This window comes from Vitis riparia, chromosome 6 (genome assembly GCF_004353265.1).
Source record: "Vitis riparia cultivar Riparia Gloire de Montpellier isolate 1030 chromosome 6, EGFV_Vit.rip_1.0, whole genome shotgun sequence".
In the NCBI taxonomy this organism is placed as follows: domain Eukaryota; kingdom Viridiplantae; phylum Streptophyta; class Magnoliopsida; order Vitales; family Vitaceae; genus Vitis; species Vitis riparia.
Window position 1 is genome coordinate 7,076,055 of NC_048436.1, and position 23,526 is coordinate 7,099,580.

A 23,526-nucleotide genomic window follows, 5' to 3' on the forward strand; every position below is an offset into this window, starting at 1 on the left:
GTGGAAACATAGTTAACCTACATATGGGCACACATTGAGTGAAGGGTATATGAAATTTGGGGCACTATACAAGGTATTTACACTAAGTGTACAAGGTTGTCAATTGTGAAGGATTTTAAATGATTTTGAAAAACTCATTTGCTTATTTCCCCTAGTCGAGGATGGATGACAATCCTCACATACATTGGTTAATCATACATTCATTTCATGCATTTTATCTAACTCTTATATGATTATTTGAATATATATCCCACTAATGATAATTGTGGAACAAAATTGTACAACAACTTTTCATGTTCTTTTAAACCAAACCAATGCAAACATGCTTAATCGACTTATTGACAGATATTCATAAGGTAATGTATGGAATCTGGATTATTGTACAATGATATTACACTAACTGTACAAGAAAATTTACTTATTGTACAAGGGTGTACAAGACTGTTTTTTTTATTAAGGTTTCAAGTGATTTTGAAAAACTCTCTCGTTTTTTCTTTTCATTCAAGGACCGCACAATTTCCCCACTCAAATTACCTTGCCAAGAATTGTTTCGACTCTTATTTTTAAACTTCATCATCAAAATTTTGTAATTACATATTTTGTTTTTGTAGTTTTAGCAATGTTTTTTCTTTCCACCATTTTTTTTGTGAAATTTTATCCAAATGAATTTATATTTAAAAATCTAATTTAAAATTGTAATCATATTTATCAAATTTTTTGTACTAAGATTATTTTAATATATTTATACTCATTTATTTAAAAAAAATGAAAAACTAATTTTCTTTAAACGTGTTCTATTACCTTTCAAGTAAAAAATGAAATAAATTTGAAAGTCAATAAAAAAATTAAATACCACTTTCAATCATTTTTAGATAAAATTTTATATAATATATTTTATTTGAAATTTAATTTCTAAAGTTTCACTAAAAAATTGTGTTGACAATTTTCTTGTTATTAGTAAAAATACTTTGCATTAGTTTATCAAGAAAAGAAAAATTATTAATATAATATTAAAACTTCATATATTAGTTATTTTTTCAATAAATTTATATTTAAAATTTTTTTAAAATAAAAACATTAAAACTTAAAAGGATAAAAGGGTAAATATATATAAAAAAATTAAGAATAAAGTGATAGTTAATTTTTTAAAAATTTAAAATATGGTTAATGTGCAAAATATAGAAAATAATTAAAAATAAGAGAAAAATATAAATAAAAGGGTAATATAAATTTAAAATAAAAAAATGAAAGTTAAACTAAAAGACAAATACAAAAAAAATATATATTTGGATGAATTGTAAAGGTAAATATAAAATTAATAGCAATTAATACAATTATTAATGATATAATAATGGAATGAAAATGGGAATATAATTATGAGAAATTAGCATTTGGCATAAAATAGAAATATAGATAGGAAGAAAAGAAAAAAAAAAAAAGAAAACAAAAAGTAGAAATGTCATTGTGTGTTTATGTAGGGGTTAAGGACATTTTAGGAATTAACGAAAAATAATATCCTTTTCAATTCAATTTTTACACTTTATTTGGGTTTTGAGCTTAAATGTGAATGATAAGACGATGTTATGTCAATTTTCAAGCCTATCTTACCTCAAAACACAATTCTCCCTATATTGAATATGGGTAACCTTTTTTCATAGTAAAAACAACTTCAATCTTGACGTATATGAGAAAATTTATAGGTGTGGATTAGGTTAACTAGTGGTATGTTGAATTTGGGCAACCTTTTTCCACAACAAAATCACTTATATTATTTCTTATTTATTTCTAAAAGATTTAGAAATGATTGAGAGGTGTAACCATTTGTATAAAATTTTTATATGGGATATTAGTATATATCATTTACATTATAGTATTTAAAAAATAATTAATTAATATAATAATTTATAATGCTAAATTTTTTAATAAAATTTTAAATTTTTTTATATCAAATTAAAAATACCTGTTATTTAATTATATATATATATATATTCACATAAGTTTATTAATCACTTGCATATTAATAAATAACAAATAAAAAAATAATATAATAAATTTATATATATAACTCTATATTTAAGCTTGAAATCATAGTTAGTAACTACGACTTTAAATTTAAATTTAAAACCGTAGTTGATCTACAATTTTGACCATTTTAAAAAAATTACAAAACCGTAGTTACCAACTATAGTTTTGTGATGTGGATGCTCGCATTGCATAAATGTACTAGATTGAGAATTATTTTGCTCCTCAACTCACTTTATGGATTTTTCTTTTTTAAAAGGGATTATTTTTAGTCAAAACTCGAGATACTCAACCACACTGGCTAGTTACATTATGTTATAAATTTATTCTATTTTAATATTCATTATTTTTTTTAACAAAAAAAATTATATTGTATGCTAATATTTATTATTAAAAGATATGAAATATTTTTCATATCTAGTATTACAAGGGCATTGATTGTTTAACGGTGTATCTCAAGCACACCGACTATCTCCATTGTGCTATACTCATATTTGGTTTGTAAAATAAATAAATAAATAAATAAAATTATATTTTAGTGTTTGATATTAAAGTTAAAATTAAATCATTCCAATATTTTTACTAAAAAAATATATGAAATCTGTCTCATATTTATTGTTATTTGAAATCTATTTTACAATTTAAAATTTAGTAAATAATTTTCTATTTATTTGTTAAAAATAGTCTTGATTAAAATATATGAAATTTATAAATAAAAAATGGTATATAATGTTATTGAAAACATTAAAATAATTTGTATGTATATAATAATACATATATTCTTATAATTTTACAATGTATTTTATACATATTCTTTTGATTCTTCTTTTTAACTATAAATTTATTATTTTAATAAAAATTTTATATTTTGAAAAATAAGTAGTGTAAAAAATAAAAATAATAATAATTGATGAGAAGAATAAATTTATGGTACATGATATATTATATCCCATGCCTCAACTTAACATAGAGGGAATATAAAATGGGGGTTGGATAATCTACCACTTATCTTGTTTTTGTCCATTATGGGAGAATACATTTCCTCGTAGTCTATATTAGGTCTTTGTGAGAAACCTTGGCCTTGAGCAACAATTCGTACTTTATATCTTATGATTTCATTATTCTTATTATGTTTTCTTTAGAAAAAAAAAACTCATTTATATTTGATAAGCTTGATGATTTTAGGTATTTAAACTATAGATCTAAATATTTCTCGTTTTTCCAACAACTCTAATTTTGCCCAAGTAATTTCTTTCTATTTTGCTTCATTTTTTCTATGTTAGCATTCTTCTAGATTATGTGGTTTAGGGTTATTATAATTTCTTATGATGTTAATTCTATTAGAAACTTCGGATTAATCTATTCTTTGATCCTAAATCCAATAAGGTGCACACAACAATCCTTAGGGCTCTTTAAATCTAACGTTGTAGAAAAACATGACAACAAAAACCATTATTATTAGATCTAGAGAATATTGAAATCACACCTATGATCTAGATGTTCGTAGATTAATTCTAATATGATGAAGTCCTCGAAAATGTTGTGGAGCTCATCTACCTAATATTTTTCCACCCAATCTCTTCTCACATGGATCTAGGCATGAGAAAAGTGTGGGCTTTTCTCTTCTTCCTTTAAGAAGGTTAGGGTTTCCTTTTATTAGCTCTCTGTAAGACATAATGCTAAGAAAACCTCTTGAAGCCCTAATCCTTAAGGGGCATTTATAGACTTCCCTATGAGCTAAAGTAAGTTGAGCTCAAATTGGGCTTGGATAACCTAATCCAGCCCACATGAGTTCTAATTTATTAATTATCCCTATTGGGTTTTAATTAATTGATTAACCCAATCCAGAAATTCAAATCATAAAATCCAGTGCAACCTTGCACTTATGTACCAAAAACCTAAATCTCTCAACTAAAAAGTGTCTTCATGAATTAGGAACTCAAGTGAGAACCATTGGGATGTATGGGAAAATATTGGTTCTCTCATAATCTAATTTTGAATTAGTTCAACATTCCACTAAAAAAAAATCAACTGTATTCCAGTATCCTATAAAATTATAATGAGGTGAAACTCAAGTCTGTGACCTACTATCTACTACATTCAAATTCTCTATGAACTAATGTCGTTAATCTAACAAAGTACTACTATCAACTTATCAAGATTACTTTTTCAATTCTTGAGTTACAAATTCTCATATTATATGATCAATTGACATTCTGTAGCTAAAAATAACATATGTCAACTTTCCACTAAAGGAAATGTTATGACCAATCTTCCTAATCACATGTCCTTTGGATTACCCAATGTGACACATTAACTTAATTCCATGAGATATCATGGTGCCTCTATTGAAAATACTTGTTATCACCGGTCTCTATAAATAGTGAACCAATCCGTAGAGATATATGACTACATTGTTAGGATAAAACCCTTAAAATCATGACATGATGTAATAAATTTTAGATTTTATTATTTATTAATAAAGTTCTAGTTCAGTTTTATATATCATAATTCCAAATCTCTTGTGTTGTACATGACTTTGGTGCATTAGGAGTTGGGTAAAAGATCCAAATCACAAGTTCCTGCAAAAAGTAGATGATTTATTCACAATCGGTTCATGGGTCTAGGCAACCCATTAAAGGTTGTGGTACATCATCTTTTAATTGAAGGGATGGCTAGACTTGGCTATCAAGATAGGTTTCCCATGATGAGTGCACTAGTGTGTATGGTTACACATTAAACATAACTTACGGTGAATCATAATATAAAGTTATCAAGTAGTCATGATTTCACCAAATTATTTCATTATGTTGTCTCTTAACCTTGAGAGAATATTGAGTTTGTGTTAAAGTTAAGAGTGACTTTGACCTATGGGTGAGATTGTAAGTTGATCACATATTCCGTATGAATTGGGTCACTGTTGATGGAAGTCGATAGTAATAGGCATTTTCAATAGAGGCATATGATATCTCATGAGATTGAGACAAAGTGTCATTTGGGTGATTATAAGGAGATGTGTTCATATATAAACTATTACCATAGTAGTTCCTTAAGTGTAACTTGATTCATGCCTAATTGGTGTCTCAGCTGATTCGTGTCCAGCTGGTGCTCCTTGATGGCGGGAGTAATCAACAAAATTTATAACCTATTACACCATGAACTAGGGTAGCAAAGAAAAAGCTACTATAGCATAGTGGCTCTAGGATCGTTCACTGGGAAGGGTTTTCAAACTGAAAATGATACCAATTCAAAGTGAATTGGTGCTGTTTCATTGCAAGGTTAGTTTAAGAAGTAAAACACAAACTTTAGTTGAAAAAGGTTTAGACTTAGACTAACGACACAACAAGTACTGGAAATTACTTATGAAGAAAAACATTCCTTGGAGATTCAGGTTCACAGGGGAGGTTCCTCATGCAAAAGCATAACTCCGGTCAGTTGGTTTATTTCCTCTCATTAGAGAATTAACATAAAGTCAATTCTCTAACCGGTGCTGGTACAAATGCATCCCTCAATTGGATTTCAGCTTTAATTCTCTCACTGATGCAACTTGCAATGGTTCGAGCCTCTCACTTAGCCTTTACCATTCAAGGTGATCTTTAACCTTGGACTTCCTTTCACAAGCTCGCAAGAGATAACTAATGGATGTCTCCTTAGAGTCCAAAAGCTTACCAAGTGTTGGCAATTCTAGAAAATCCTACCTTCAAGTCACCTCCCAGAGGCTCGCAAGGGGTAAACTAGTGCATCTTCATGGATAGAGATCACTTGCCTTACCAAGTGTTGGCCCAGGTGACTCCAAGGCGTTTTAAGTTAACTAAAAACATAGAAACCATCCATGAGACACACTTTCTCTTCATTCATAGCTGAAACCACAAAGCTTCTGATTCTTGCACTTGGAACCTTTCCCGGCAACCTTCACTCCAAGGAACTAAAAGGTTTAGTTACTCATTCTCTGGGGAAAATTCCTCAGAGAGTGCATAACTAAGTAAATGAAAAATACAATCAAAGTGAGAAAGTAAGGTAGAGCTCAAGCTCTGTATTTTACTTTCTTTGAAACTTACAAAAGGTTCATCACCCTCAGAACAGGCTCTTCGGGCTCTATTTATATTAAAAATTACATTAATAGCTATTACATGGGTATTTAGCCTTTTTCCTAACTTAAAAGCTAAGGAATCCTATAATTGGTGGCTTACAAGGAGAATTTGGGGATTTAGACAACAAAAATCTAATAAAAAATATCTCCAAGTGTCGGTTACAAATATCGGGAAGCACTAAGGACCATTCCGCAGGTGAAAAAGAGGTCTGCGAAATTTCGCAGACGAACAAAAAGGGCTGCGAAATCACTTCGCAGCAAAAGGCTGAATCCGCAGCGCTGCGAAGTTGGCTTTCATCTTGGGGTGTTTGGCTTCCATTGCGTCGTGAAACTTCAAGGGAAATCCATAGCATTGTGTAAAAAGGCTGCGAAATCATTCCGCAACAAAATGGTGATTTCGCAACACTTTGCTAAATCCTTCCTTCAACTTGGAGTGATCGGCTTCCAATGGCTATAACTCCTTCATTTCAACTCCGAATTGTGTAACGTTTGAAGCATTGGATTGTTGACTTCCTGAGCTTTCAAATGACATATAGCATGTATAAATTGGACATCAGGAAGTGCTCTAAAAGTGGCTAACATGACTGTCATCAAGAATGCTTCATGGCATATTTCTCTTTGCTTCCCCTCCTTGCATTTCAACTTTGCTTATGGCAAAGGACTTCAAAGCTTTGGTTCTTCATGCCTCTGAGCTTTCCATTACTTTGCCAAAGATTCCAAATAACTCTCCTCAATCTCATATTGCTTTGGTGATCAAAAAGCTATCAAAACACCAAAACTTAAGACAATTTGATTAGAATTGATTGCAAAGGAGCCTTAACATGTTAATTGGGTTAAAAGGCAATAACTACTACTCAAAAGTGTTTAAAAGGATTAATTACAAGCTATCAAATAACACTTTTTGAGTAGTAATCATAACTTAATATAAATTTTAGGAGAGCTAAGATATGTTAGTTGAACACACAATAAGAGGATCTGTAACTTAATGATAGTAGATGTAGTCTTGAAAGGCTAATATATTTCATCTTGTAAGATTATGGATACCAGGTCATAGGGAGACTGAATGTAATGGATAGTAGGTCATGAACTTGAGCACAGTGTTTTGTTGATATTTACATAAGGTACTAAAGTATAGTTGATTCTTTATAGTGGGATGTTGAATAAACTTCAGAATTGGATTTTGAAGGAGTTAGTACTGTCCTATATATGAGTCCCAATGGTCCCCGCTCGAGCTCATATACCTTATTAGCATAATCTATGAAGGTTAGATTGACTCTAGGTTTACTTTTGTGCATAAAGGTATTTGGTAATTACAGAGGGTTGCATAAGGGTAAGTGAACAAAGGCTCTAGATTGAACCAATTGATTAATTGGTAGACCATGTTGGGTTAATTAATCAATTAAGATCCATTTTATGTTAGAATAAATGAACCAAGCCTTAAGTGGGCTCAAGTTACTTAAGCCTAGTTAGGGAACCCTATAAATACCCCTTTAAGGGTTTTCCATAAATTCAAAAGAGTTATCTTCCACCTCTAGAGAGAAAGAGACCCATAACTTCTACCTTCTTTTCCCTCCCAACTAGAAGTGTGTCAAGTTCAAGAAAGAGCCAGCAAGTGAAAGATCGTGGGTCTATGAGACCTCTTATGACAATGATATTTTTTATCACATGGAATTGATTCAGGAACATCCAAATCCGAGATAAGCACACTAATTTTAATATCTAAATCTTAGTTTTGTTTTTATTTGCATGTTTCTATTGTGCATAATGTTTAGATAAGCTAGGAAAGTTTTCGCATGTTCCTAACCTAATCTAAGCATAAGAAACAAAGATATTTGAGTTTCCTTATAATTAAGGTCTCACCTATAGATCAAATCCTCTTGTTGATTTTGACACATGTTCAATATCCTCTCAAGGTTGAGAATCCATGCGATATAATAGTTTGGTGAATCATGACAATCAATAGTCTTATGTCATGATTCCCCATAGGTCTTATTTAATTTATAACCATACATACTAATACACTCACTATGGGAAACATATCTTGATGACTAAGATAAGTCGTTTCCCTAATTAGAAGGTAGTGTATTATAGTTTCTACTGAATTGCCCAAATTCATGAATTGATCGTAAACAATTTATCATCTTACAAGAAACCTATGACTTGTATCTTTTATGCAACTCCTAATAGACCCAAGTCGTGTACAATGCAAGTGATTGAGCATATAAACTCAAATAACCAAATAACGTAGAAGGGATAATAAAGGGAAACTAAGAAACATAAATAAATAAATTTATTAATTAATCTAAAACCATTACATCATATTATGCTTTCTAAGGTTGTGTCCTAACAAATACCCATTTAATATATATATATATATATATATATATATATATATATATTATCAACAATAAAGGTCTTTCGATTCCATTTTGTCCCCGTATATAAATAACTAATTGAGATCTCATTTGTGTAAGATATATATACCTTTTTAGAAGCTAGTATAATTTGTTCCTTTTTAAGGGCCATTTTTTTAATCTGTGCTACTTTAGGGACTACTTGAGATTGATTAATCAATTTGTGACCTCTTTGAGAGTGTTACATGCATATACACCTTTCCTTATACCCTTTCTCTTTCTAAAGAATACATATTCTAAGTTGTTAAGTCTTCCATGCTTCAAGCTTATCTTAGACTCATTTGTCACTATAGTGGTTGATTATCCTACTAGGACATCAATTTATTACACTTTAGTGAGTTTTAGATTTATTTGTTGTACTATTTGTTAGTTATCCTTCAAGGACATTAACTCATATTTGATCATTCTGTTGTAATCAACTTGTCTCCCCCTAATGGTAAGAACTTGTTTTCATTAAATTAGTAATTTGCATAACATGTAATAATACTGTTCAAGGGTTTAAATAAACTAATCACTAGTTGAAGAAACTTCTAGTTGTTAATGGACATTTTTTGACATTGCAAGAAGTCGATTTATCATTGTTCACCTCGACGAACCAAGTTGGTCATGTCAAATTCTTCCGGATTTGATAGAATGCAAAATATCATTCATATAGATTTGTGTGCCACTAGTGACATAGCACAAACTCTTCTTAAACTTTTAAGTAGGTTTTTGTTACTTGATATATATGGTAAAAACATCAATTTTACCAATGTTGCACAATAAATTTGACAAATGTCTTGGAATATATTTATTAAGCAATTGATGTTATATACAAGTAAAACATAGATATGTATTAGCAACTATGACATGTATTATGCTAAAGAAAAGGACAAAACATGAGAAAGTAAATATCTTATGTGAGAATTTAATAATAAACATTTTAGTCACCAATCAATTAGTCAATTTTATCTTTAGGATTTTCAAAGAAAATTATAATAATCTAGGTTAGATATGTTAACCAATATTTCCATATTTTGGTAAGAGTCAATTAATCAATTAGTCACCAATATTTCTTTTAATTTTGGTAAGAGTCAATGAAATGTTTGATTGTACAATTGGTACGCATCAAGTGTCATTACAAGTTGCATCTTTAAAAATGATTTTCTTATCATTTATGGTAGGTTTATTTTGCAAACCCAACTTTCTTTCTTCACCATTTTACCACTTCTAGTAGTAAGGTGTGGACTTCCTTTTGGGGAAAACAATGATCAGCATAGATTACAAAGTTATTACATCAACTTCTATTTACAAAATAGAAAATTCTGATTTTAATATATTATTTTCTACAAAAAGTTTCGTCTTTGTACAAAAAGGTTTTTTTTTTTTTTTTTTCTCTCTGTCCCATTGCAAACAATAAAAATAGCTCTTTGTTGAAATTTCTTAAGGTCTTATTTAACCTTTTTTCTATTTTTTTTAAAGCAATTTCAAAAAAATGGAAAAAAGTGAAAAAACAAATTTCTTAAGTTTTTATTCAACCTTTTTTCTATTTTTTTTTAAAACCAATTTTAAAAAAATGGAAAAAGTGAAAAAACCAATGTGGTATTTTCAATTTTTTTTTTAAGAAAAATGGAAACGATTTTCTAAAAAGTGAAAACACTCAACAATATTACCATATTATAATCTTCTTCTCCCCTTTTTCTCAATCACTAATATGATGTTTTTTTATTAAAAAATAATTCATTTTAATATATCAAAATATATACAATTGGCCAATTCCTTTATCAATTAGAGATATATTAAAATTTTCTATTGCATTATCAAAATATCTAATAGAGAAAATAAAATAAAAAAGAATAATGAACAAATATAATTTTATTATTTAATTATATTTCATGTATAAAAATCAGTAACAAACAAATGAACACAATTAACTAATTTCCTTGTTAATCATAGATAAACTATTTTTTATTAAGAAGAAATTTAAAAAAAAAAAAATCAACAAATGCAATTTGATTTTTTCCATATAAAAAAAATTCAATTCCAAACAAGATTTCTCAATTTTCATTTTTTAAATTATTTTTTCACGTTTTTTAACACCAAACTATTTCAAGAAAATAAAGCATTAAAAAAGAAATTTATTTAATTAGAAATAAAAATTAAAAATTAAAAATCTTTGATAAATATTAGCACAAGAAGAATTAAGTTATATGAACACACCTAATTCACCAGCTTTTATATATACATATACATATTATGCAACTTTATGAATTCTCATCATCTTATTCCATGGTCAGTACTTGATTGAAACACCAAAATATTACTTGAACTACTAGTTGGCAGATGAATCCATCTGAAATTTTGTCACAAGCTCTAGCAAAGTATTGAAATTTTGAGATGAACTCCCATTTGGTTCATCAGCCTTCCTACAAAGCTCTTTGAGTACTCCAATTTTTTCTCTCATTTTCTTTCCTTCGCCTAACAAAACTTGTTCCAGGGCACTCACTAATCCACTTTTTGTGAAGACTCCGCCCTCAATTCCCACACCAATCCCCCATACATCCTCCACTGCTCGACAGTTGAGACTATTATCCGCAAAGAATGGCCTGCAGATCATGGGCACCTCGCCTGCAATGCTCTCCATCACTGAGTTCCAACCACTATGCGTCACATGCACTCCAACTGAAGGGTGTTTCAGAACTTGCATCTGAGGAGCCCAGGGAACTACTGTTCCCTTTCCGCTTGTCATCTCTAGAAACCCTTTTGGCAAATTTTTCTTTGCGTTGTCTTTAATTGACCAAAGGAATGGCACCCCAGTTGCTTCTAGGGCTTCTGTTAGTGCTACTAGCTCATCTGGGGATGGGGATAATATGCTTCCAAAGCTGATATATGCTACTGTCTTTGCTTTCTGCTTGTCCAACCATGAGAGGCAGCTGCTCGTATCGGGATTGGATGCTGGTTGTGGTGATGGGGTAGGAGGAGCCAAGCATAGAAGCTTTGGGAGCTTGGACCTGAGATCGGTTGCAACTATGGGGTTTAACTCTTCAACGGAGTTTGCGATAACTGCAGTTGCTCGTGGCAGCAAGAGCCCCATTTTATGCAGCATGCGTGAGGGGGCAGAATCTAAGTCCCCGGAAACTATTCCTTCAGGTAAGTCTCTAACCCGCATTGCTGACAATCCTGGAATGAAGTCAAGGGTCTGGTCTTCATGCCCTGCAACACTTCAATTTGTGTTATTGTGGTTGTTGAGATGAATCCATGAGGAAGGAAAAGGCATAAACGAGAAGCCATTTACCCACCAGTCTAGGAAGAAGGAAATTATTTGGTAATAGGGGATGAAACACATGATTCATAGGTTCAGGTTCAAGTCTCATTCACCGAGACGAACAAACACATAAATTGTAACCCATACTATATATCAAGATCTGCAAAAATATATCACATTAAATTCAACAAAAACACCAAGGTTTCACTTACCATTAAGTCCTATTTTTTGCCTTATGGCATCAGTATGAAAGTGGACAGAGAGCGCAGAAAGGCCAGCTATCCAAAACGGCACCCATGGAACCCCCATTTCCTCGGCCATATCCGCACCAAACCATAAAAACGCATCGGTGACCAAGCAGCTAATCTTCCTCGCGGTATCCGCCACCGCCACTTCCATAGCCTGCCTAAAGTTCCCAACCGCCCCCTTCAAGAAAAACCCAACAACCTCTTCAGGGTTCCCGGAAAGCACATGGCCCTCCGGCACCCCATCCACCACGTCGTAGGGTTTAACATTATTAAGGCCATCGGCGCTTTGGGTGGAGAAGAGGAAGGCATTGGAGTTTGCGGTACTGAAGAAGGAGAACTTTGTGTGGGGCGCTGCAAATGCGAGCCTGCGGACAAGTCCGAGCAGGGTTTGAGGATGGGAGGTGAAGGGGAAGGCCAAGACACCAATGTGTTGGTCCATGGAGGCGTAGTTTTTTAAGATATTGGTGAGGATCTGTTTGAATGAAGAAGATAGACAAACAAATTGTCCAAACAGCTGACTTGAAAATATGTGGAAGCCTAAATTAGTTGCTTAATTTCACTGCCATTCATTGTGTGTTTCATTTTTCCTTGCTTACCATGATTCCTTTCCTTAATTATCTTCTTTCTCTTATTTGGTTTGTTCTTCTTTTGCTTTAAACCTCATATCTGTTGATGATGAGAGGATAAAGTTGAAATCTAGCGTTTGATATTTTGTAGTTGTTTGGAATGATAATCTTTTTTGGAGAAAGAAATTTTTTTATGGTAATACCATACCTCAACTAGGATGGAAAATGAGCCTTAATTGTTATAATTTAGTGATTCCATCATCCATGGTTTAGATGAGCATGGAAAAGAAAATGATAATAGGAAATCCATTTTATTTACCATTATTACTATATTAGAATTGATTATTTAGGAATAAATTTTTTTAAAAAAATTATTATTAGGAGAATGAGAAGTTCTTTTGTCAAGATTTTGATACCTCTCTTACTCCAGATATGCCAATATAATTTAGGGAAAATTATACTTTAAGGGGAGACGAGAAGGAAAATTACTTTAAATAGGCTAAAACCTGAGGTAGTAAAAATTGCCCATATTTCAATTTTTTTATTTTTTATTTTTAATATAACCCATGAGAAGTGGTTATATGTAAAAGTTATTATATTAAAATAATGTTAAATATCTTTATACTATAAAAGCCGAGATGTAGAGTTTTGTTGTAACTTTGTTTCATTTTTTATTTATTTTTTACTATTTACCAAACTGTCATTCCTTCTGACAAGTTGGATTGTTTTTGTTGAAACACTCATCCCACCTTGATATATTGTGTGAACACTTGTACAACATTTGTTAATATTTAACAAATCATCCTGATTTTTTGTCTCACCTTCATCATGTTCCATGTACTTGTTCTTTTCCACTATTCCATGTTATTTTTATGCTTTGTGTTTAAATTGTTTAGTTTTCTAATATTTTCTTGGTAACCAAGCAAGCATACCAAATAATGTTGTATTTTCCTACAAAACTCAACCTAAAAATTGTTTGAAAAGATTTTAAAAAAATGGAGAAGAGGAAGAATAAAAAGGAAAATCCCAACACCAAAAATCTAACTTGCAATAATTGCCCCATATTTTTTGAGGAAAATAAATAGATTAAATAAAGATGAGAGAACATGAAAAAAAAAATATCTTTCCCCAATTTTCTTGGTAACCAAACAAATGTGCATATAAAACACAATAACAATAAATTTAGGCTTGCAAATTTCAACAAAGCATACAAAGGTGCATAGAAACACCACAATAATGAAATTTAGGGTCATAGATTTCAACAACTCTTCCCTTACATTTTCTAAGGAACTGAATAGAAAAAACAAAAGACAAAATGAAAGAAAAAATATATGAAAACAAGAAAAATTCTTATTCGTAACTCTGAAAATCTCCTTCTTCGCAAACTAAATGAATCAAAACCTATGCAAAAATTTGAATTCCAAACACATTATAAAATGAAGTCTCCCTGTATATGGTGGTGTAAAAGGCGAAGAGAAAGAGAGAAAAAAAGAAGCAGGTTTGATTTGATTTTGTTTTGGAGTGAGGCTTTGAGAATTGTGAAAATTGGCGATAATCTAATCAGGACGTGGGAAATGGAAAACTAGGGCAAAAAGGATCAAAACCAGGGATGGAATGGTAGTTAAGGGATAAAATAAAGATTTTATGAAAATAGAGCAACTATCCATTTTATGTTATGTGGATAGTGGATATACATTATACAATCAAATATATTGTAATATAAAATTATTTGTTAAAAAGCATAATTGTGGACCCCGCATTTCAGCTCAATGCGTTTCCCACTCGATGGCGAGCTCGATTTTTACTTGAAAAATTGATTTGTTGATTAAAAATGACTTGGAGTCGCCACTTATTTTTGTTTTATTTTTAAAGGGTAAACAAAATAAGAAATAAAAACCCTAAGTGTGACTCCTTATTTTGGAAAAGGTAGTCTGTGAAAAACCGGATCGGGTTCGGGGGTCAGGTTACTTATCGGGAAAGTACGATAAAGACCGTAGCACCCTTCTAAGTCCCTAAAGTCGGGTCTCTACTGCTAGGATGAAGCCGTCGTGGCAATCAATAAGAAAGTCAATGGATGCCTAAGTCAAATCATGCACATATGAAAATCGGAACATGCATAGAGAATGATCAAAACGAAAATGTATGCATACCTGGGCCACGAGTCACAATGCGCTATCAGGAAACGAGATTAGTACACAATTAACGAATACAAATTATAGCTCATGCATATCGGAGTGCAAAATGAAGATCAAGCAAAATATATTAAGCACAACAGTTGATAGTCAATAGGGATCAAACATAGGGCCCCCCTACCAAAGCCTGATTTATTGCCCACGAACTAATCTCACAAATCCCGTGTTTTAGAATTATGAAAGAACCACTATTGCTTATGTAAAATCAAGAAGACCAGAAAATTATTTAAGGACTGAAATGGGATTAAAACTATTCGGGTGAAAACTGGATTATTGGAGTTTATTTGAAAATTGGAGTATTTGGAATTAAATTTGAAAGATTAGAGCTCCGGTAATTAAATTGAAATTTGTTAAAGAAAATGAGAAACGAACTTTAGGAAATTGAACTGCGAGACCATAGACTTTTGAAAGTTGAATTTTTAATAATAATAATAATAATAATTTTGAAAGCTTGAATTAATGATAATAATAATAATGATAATAACAATAAGATTTCGAAAGTTTGAATTAATAGTAATAATAATAATAAGGTTTAGAAAGTGTGAATTAATAATAATAATAATAATGAGATTTTGAGAGTTTGAATTAATAATAATAATAATAATAGGATTTTGAAAGTTTGGATTAATAATAATAATAATAACAAGGTTTTGAAAGTTTGAATTAATAATAATAATAATAATAAGATTTTGAGAGTTTGAATTAATAATAATAATATTAATAAGATTTCGAGAGTTCTAATTAATGATAATAATAATAGGATTTTGAAAGTTTGAATTAATAATAATAATAATAATAGGATTTTGAAAGTTTGAATTAATAATAATAATAATAACAAGGTTTTGAAAGTGTGAATTAATAAAATTAATAATAATAATAAGATTTTGAGAGTTTGAATTAATAATAATAATAATAATAATAGGATTTTGAAAGTTTGAATTAATAATAATAATAATAATAATAATAAGGTTTTGAAAGTTTGAATTAATAATAATAATAATAATAATAATAATAAGATTTTGAGAGTTTGAATTAATAATAATAATAATAATAATATAAATAAGATTTCGAGAGTTCTAATTAATGATAATAATAATAGGATTTTGAAAGTTTGAATTAATGACAATAATAATAATAATAATAATAATAACAACAATAAGATTTCGAAAATTTGTATTAATAATAATAATAATAATAAGATTTTGAGAGTTTGAAATAATAATAATAAGAGATGAACTTTAGGAGATTAAACTGCGAGAATATAGATTTTTAATGATAATAATAATAATAATGATAATAATGACAATCACAATAATAATAATAACAATAATGACAATAATAACAATAATAATAATGATAATAATAATAATAATAGAAATAATAATAATGATAATAACAATAATAAGATTTGGAAATTTGAATTAATAATAACAATAATAATAATAATAATAATAATAACAATAATAAGATCTTGAAAGTTGAATTAACAATAATAATAATAATAATAATAAGATTCGAAAAATTGAACAAATAATAATAATAACAATGATAATAATAATAATAATAGTAATAATAATAATATCCGCTAATAATAATAATAATAATAATAATATTCGTTAATAATAATAATGATAATAATCCGTTAATAATAATAATATCCGCTAACAATAATAATAATAATAATAATAATATCCGTTAATAATAATAATCATAATAATCCGTTAATAATAATAATATCCGTTAACAATAATAATAATAATAATAATAATAATAATAATATCCGCTAATAATAATAATAATATTACTTAATAACAATAATAATAATAATAATAATTAAAATTAATAATAATGATATGAATTAAAAGGGCTTTGGGCTCCATCTCCATCATAAGCCCAAACCCACTTGGCAAAAATCACCCTCCATCTCCATCATAAGCCCAAGCCCCCTTAGTAAAAATCACCCTCCATCTCCATCGTAAGCCCAAGCCCACTTAGTAAAAATCACCCTCAAGCCCATTAGCAGCCATAGGCTCCTCCTGTACAGGCTTGTAGCCTGTTATTCTCCTCGTCGCCGCCGGCAAGGAGCTCCGGCTCAACGTCGCTGGTGGGGGTCGCTTCCGCCTTTCCTGGAGGGGCGCGATCCTCTCACATGCCTCCATCGTCCGCGAACGCGTGCTCATCTCATCTTCGAGTTTGGCGCCAGCGCCGGTGATGGCAGAGCGCGACTGCTTGAGCAGGTCTTCCTGCCGAGGAACGCCAGCTCCGAAAACCACCGGCGAAGCCACCGAGAGTAATGACAGATCAGATGAAAACAAAGGAGGCGGTCCACGGCGGGAGCGGCAGAGAAATAGACGACGACAGAGGCGACTCCAAGCTGGACGTATGAGAGACTCCTGGTACAGCTTGTCGACGATCTGGTTCGTGACTTTCCTTCGAGTTTTGAGCGTAGCGTCGGCGTTGACGTTGGTGAGACGCGGCGGTGTGAACGAGTCCACCTGCCGGCGAGGCGATGCTGACATAGGCGTGGTCACCGACATGGGGACATGCGGATTCCGTGAGTGAGTAGGGAGATAAGGATGGGAGCATCAGACAAGGCGGAGATGGCGACCTCAAACTGAACGTTTGCAACATGATAAACCCACAAACAAAGAAACAAAACATAGGAACTCATTTCATTCCGGGATAAATAGATTCCCTAGTCGGTGGCATAACATGAATCTGTATCCGGGTTTATCTCCGAGATGAATGCCCGGAGAAGATAACAGGGGAAAACAAAGCAATAAAATACCCAAGCAACAAGTGAAAAGCTGGAAAATGACCAGATGAATGCATGAAGAATGATACCGCGGGGAAAATGAATTAAAAATCCACCATGCCCATACCTGGATGGCCTTTTCCGATTTTCGATCTCTTTCTTAGACATTCATCTCTCCCTCGCCCCATCTGTCACCCTCCAAAAAAAATCCCCCCTGTTTCCCATCTTCCTCGCCAAGCCACTACTTGCTCCCTGCCCCCCTCTGTCCCATCTGGCCGCCCCATGCAGCTTAATTCTCGAGGTGGTCAGAAGAATAAAATAATAATCAAAAAAATAAAAACCCAAAACCTTCACCGTATGAGGGAGGGGTCTACAGTAATTTTATTATTTTTTGCATTTAAACTTTTTCTTTTAAAGTATGATTTTTTTTAATAATAGTTAAATCAAAGAAACGTTATGGACTACATAGACAACTCCACCTTGAATTTTTATTTTTAAAATTATTACTTAAATAATAATAATTATAGTTTATCATATTATTTATTTTTTATTATTTAATAATAGATAAATAAATAATACGTACATTAATGTTGAATAAATTAAGGAGAGAATTAGGTAACCTAGATAAATAAATATGAAGTTTATATTATTATTTTTTGTTAGTCTTTCACTTATCAACTATTGACGTATGTAGAAGAGTTTGTTTTTTCATCAAACTTGATGCTTCTATTGATATTTAGTTTCAATACTTGTTATTTGATGAGTTTATTTATTTTAAAAAAAATTTAAGAATATGTTATTTTTTAATTTTGGTAAGTGTCATAAAATTAGGTCTACTTTTTTTTTCTTTTTTGTACTATAAATACTCTTATTTTTATGCATAGTTTTAATATTTTTTTTAATAGTAAATTATGATTGAAGTATAATTTCTTTTCATTCTAATTTGACTAGAGTTGGAAATCTCACATTATTATTTTACTTTTTTAAAAGTTTAGAAAATATTGTTTGATTAATATTTTATTATTTTTTTAAATTTTAGAAAAAATATTATTAAACTAATCCTATTTAATTAGATCATACTCATCAATTAGACTTTAAAAAATAATTTTATTAAATAAAAAAATTAATTAGATATAATATTATAATTAATTAAAAAATAATTAATTAATTTTTATGTGATATCTAGATTTTTATTACAAAATAAATATGTGCATAGAGTTGTCATCATACTACAATATATTTTTAAACCCCAATGTTTAAGAGTTTACAAGTTTTATTTTGTTTTTTACTAAAATATTTAATAAATTTTTATTAAATAATCATATTTGAGTTGATGTAGTTGTAAAGGAAATAATGAGGTAGAAAGGAAACCAAAAGTGAAGTCAAAGGGTATTTTTGGGGGCATAAAAGGCTCGAAGGCATGAACCCTAAAACCATGTTGACGAGAAATGGAATAATTTGTATAATGGGATCCGTATATTCAATTGCTATATCGAAATGGTTACAAAGGAGCTCAATATATAGAGCCCATATATGATCTAAATTTGTCTAGAAATACCCAAGGAAAGTTGACCTTGTAGAGTGGAGAGATTGTAGTGATCCAATCCCTTCACTTATGCCTGTAACATAGGGATTGTACAACTCATGTTCACACTCCCCCTTAAGTTGGTGCATAGATGTTGTTGATGTCTAACTTGTCAAGTGAGTTGTGAAAGATCTTACTGCACACCGCCTTAGTGAGGATGTCTACTAGTTGGTCTTCTGATTTGACAAATGGGAATCAGATTATCTTAGCTTCTAAGTTCTGCTTGATAAAATGTCGGTCTACTTTCACATGCTTAGTTTGATCATGTTGGACTAGGTTATGGGCAATATCAATGGTTGCTTTGTTATCACAAAGCAAGTTCATCTCGCAATTGGGAAGAAAGCCAATTTCTGTCAACAATCTTCTTAGCCAGAGTAACTCGCACAACCCCTTAGTCATTCCTCGAAACTTCGACTCTGCACTAGATAGTGCTACTACTTTCTGTTTTTTACTTCTCCATGTTACCAGGTTTCCTCCAACAAATGTGAAGTAGCCTGATGTGGATTTCCTGTCAGAGATATTTCCTGCCCAGTCAGCATCGGTATACCCCGTAATTTCCAAGTGCCCATTCTTTGAGAACATAATTCATTTCCCTAGGGTTCCCTTAAGATATCTCAAAATTTGAGTCACTACATTCATATGGTCTTCACTCGAGCAATGCATGAATTGACTTTCTGTACTGACCGCATAGGCAATATCAGGTCGGGTATGTGAAAAATAAATTAGTTTTCCAACCAGTCTCCGATATTTGCCTTTATCAGTGGGAATCTGGTCAGAGTATTCTCAAATTATGTGATTCTATTGTATTAGAACATCTGTCGATTTACACTTTAGCAATCCAACTTCTGATAATAGATCGAGGGTATACTTTTGTTAGGAAAGAAAAATACCTCGTTTAGATTGACCCACCTCAATTCCTAGAAAATATTTCAACTCACCCAAAACTCTTCATTTCAAACTCTACTGCCAACTATTCTTGAAGTTTCGCAACTTCCTCGGTATCATTTCTTATGATGATCATATCATCTACATACACTATTAGTGTTGTTACCTTGCCTTGTCGATGCTTTAGAAACAGAGTGTGATCAGAATTGCTCTGTTGCAACTCGTACTTTCTTATTACCAGGCTGAAACAACCAAACCAAACTCATGGAGACTGTTTCAAGCCATATAGGGTGCGCTGCAGTTTACACACCGCCTTGCCAAACATTTCAGTGTACCCAAGGGGAATATCCATATAAATTTCTTCCTCAAGGTCATTGTGGAGGAACACATTTTTTTACATCAAATTGGAGTAGCGGCCAGTCAAGGTTCATTGCAAGGGATAGAAGGACTCTTATAGTGTTCAACTTGGCTATAGGTGAGAAGGTCTCCATATAGTCAACTTCGTAAGTCTATGTATATCCTTTTGCTACAAGTCTTGCTTTGTAGCGCTCAATCGACCCATCCCCTTTGTATTCGATGAAAAATACCCATTTGCACCCCACTGTCTTATGACCTTCTTGTAATGGGACAAAAATCCACGTCTTGTTTTTCAATAATGCTTTCATTTCTTCCTTCATCGCTTGGACCCACTTAGGGTCTTGTAGAGCCTCCTCTATGCTTGTAAGAATGCGATGCACCAATAATTCATTAGAAAAGCTCTTTAAGGGCTCTGAGAGCTTCTCTGTTGAGACGTAATTGGCAATTGGGTACTTTGATTTATGTGTCTCAATATATGGAGAGTAGCATTCTAGTGGTTTTCCATGATTGTGCCTGGGAGGTAACTGATAACCATCGTTAGTTAAATGTTTTGTGACAAAAGGAGAACTTACATCAGGAATCTCTTTAAGAATATTCTCAGAAGTTGGGTCATGAGGTATTGTAGAATGAGAGGGTGTCTCAACGATCGAAGTTGGTGTCTCAATAGTTGGCATTGGTGTCTCAATAGTTTGTTCCATATCCATGGTAGTTGGTGGCTCTATAGTCAATGGGATGTCCTTGAACCAATTCAATTCTTCATTATGTGTCTCCCCCTTGAAGAGAAGAATTGGATGGATGATAGAACATCTCAGATTCGAGGAAGGTGACATCCATAGTAACATAGAGCTTCCTATTGGTTGGATCATAGCACCGGTAGTCTTTCTGATTTGTGGCATAGCCTAGAAAAAGACAGCGACAAGCACAAGGGTCGAGTTTAGTGAGTTAGTTGCAGTGAAGATGAACGTAAACAATGTATCTGAAGGTTCGGGGAGGAAGCATCGTAGTCGGAAGCAATGATATACTCATGACTAAGGCTTGTAGAGGTGTCTTGAAACTCAAAATCCAAGATGGCATCCGATTGATGAGATGCACGACAATTGTAACCACATCAGGTCAGTGAGAGCTAGGTACATGTGCACCTAATAGGAGGGCATGTGTGGTCTCGAGACTAAAATGATTCTTACATTCTGCTACACTGTTTTGCTCTGGAGTCTAGGAACACGAGGTCTAATGTATCAACCCCTGTTGGTGGAAGTACTCTTGGAATTGTCGATTCATGTATTCATCGCCATTTTCAGAGTGAAAAACTTTGAGTTAAGCAAAAAATTGGTTGTGTGAAAAGAGTAGAAGACAGTAGAAACCTCATCTTTGTTTTTAGTAGGTAGAGTCGTGTCATTTGAGTGCAATCATCAACAAAGAGAACAAACTAGTGATAACCCGATAGAGTAGATTTTGTAGATGGTCCCCACACATTATAATGAATTAAGCTAAAAGGAACATCACTCTTATTCTTATGTAAATGATAAATTGCCCCGTAGCTTTTGGCCAAACTATAGGTTTCACATTGAAAATTTGAGATAGAGAAATCATAAAATAAACTAGGTAGTAAATGCTTCAAAAACCCAAATAACAGATGGTCGACCCGTTGATGCTAGAGCCAAATCTATTCTATTTTGGAATCACCTGACTGTCCCACATGATGTGTCTGTCCCATACTAAAGTCATCCATATAGTAGAGTCCCCATTTCTTAGTACCATGCCTAATAATTTCCTTCGTGAGAATATCCTAGATAAGACAAAAATCAAGGTACATCAGTGTTGTACAATTTAAGTCCTTAGTAAGTTGACTGACAAAAAGCAATTTATGAGATAGGGATGACACAAATAATGTATTGGAGAGTGACAGGGCTTGTGATAGCATCATAGTTCCAACCCTTTGTACCGATGAAATAACGCCATTAGCATTTGCAATGCTAGTTCGCCTAGGAGCGGTATGCTGGCAAAAGTCGATCTTGTGCATCAAATGTCATATGATTTGTGAATTCGGAGTCCAGGATCCACAAGTTGCACTCACCGCTTCTAGTATATCAAAGAGATGCTATACTTGGTGTGTTGCTGGTAGAGTCAGTAGGAATTAGAGATAATTGGGGTTCTACTGCTACTATTGTCGTTTTACCAATATTGGGATCAATATTGGTGCCATCAAGTTTATTTTTAACTTGGAGTTCATGTCACCAGTCTGGCCATCCATGGAGTTTAAATCAAGTGTCCCATGTAGGTTTGGAATTTCCGCAATGGGAGCACTTTAAACCTTCTGTCTGCTGCTTTGAACTTGGGCAAGTGGGATTAGATTTATTGAGTACTAGAGCTCTTTCTTTGCCAGATGGGCTCAAGCCCATTTTCAGTCCCTTGGAAGTCAACTCAGTTCTCATCCCTTCATTAGAACCATTCCCCATCATTGTCTATCACACCATTTCTCATTGGACGCGTGCGTAGGCTTGCTCAATTGTCGAAAATGGTTGCATCTATAGCACGGTGCTCCTGACTTGGTTGAGTCGATCATCAAGGTCTTTGAGGAACACATAGACTCTCTCATTATGGAGAATTGTGGTGTATCGTTGCACATCTTTAAGGCCCTTCATGGGGTTTAGCTGCCAAAAATCTATTTACCTCTACAAGCCTTGCATCTCGTTATAAAATTTCTCAAGAGATCCACCATTTTGTCATAGCCTACTCACCCGTCGCTGAAGTTTATACACGTAAGCAGTGTTACTCCCGTTGAAGAAAGTGATAGGGATAACGTCCCAAACTTCTTTCGTAATGGGATATCAGATGAACATGCTAACGAGGGATGAATCCATGGTGTTGATGAGCTAGCCTTTAACGACGAAGTTTTTGGTTCTTCATCGTCAAAATGATGGATCGGTCGAAGCAAGTTGGGGTAAATCACTGTTAATGTACCCTAATTAGTTTCTCTCAGAGATAAACATCTCCACAACTTGGGACCATAGTACATAATTCAATCAATCAAGTTTTATGTTGATCAGGGTAGTATCCGCTACTACAGTTGGGGTTAGGGCCTTGTTCAGCACCTCGACCATCTTCATGGTGAGTTATGATAAAACAGAGGTCATTGTTGGTGGAGACCCTCCTATCTGAGAGTATGAT

General features: G+C 32.3%; 1 protein-coding gene across 1 annotated transcript; it reads right to left on the reverse strand.

Annotated features, from left to right (window-relative positions):
- Positions 1–10,837: 10,837 nt before the first annotated feature.
- LOC117916949 (anthocyanidin 3-O-glucosyltransferase 7-like) lies at positions 10,838–13,414 on the reverse strand. The gene is made up of 3 exons (XM_034833191.1): positions 13,406–13,414; positions 11,983–12,490; positions 10,838–11,718 (listed from the first exon to the last, which is right to left on the reverse strand). The coding sequence occupies exons 1-3, from the start codon at positions 13,412–13,414 to the stop codon at positions 10,838–10,840; spliced, it is 1,398 nt and encodes a 465-aa protein (XP_034689082.1).
- Between the last annotated feature and the right edge of the window lie 10,112 nt (positions 13,415–23,526).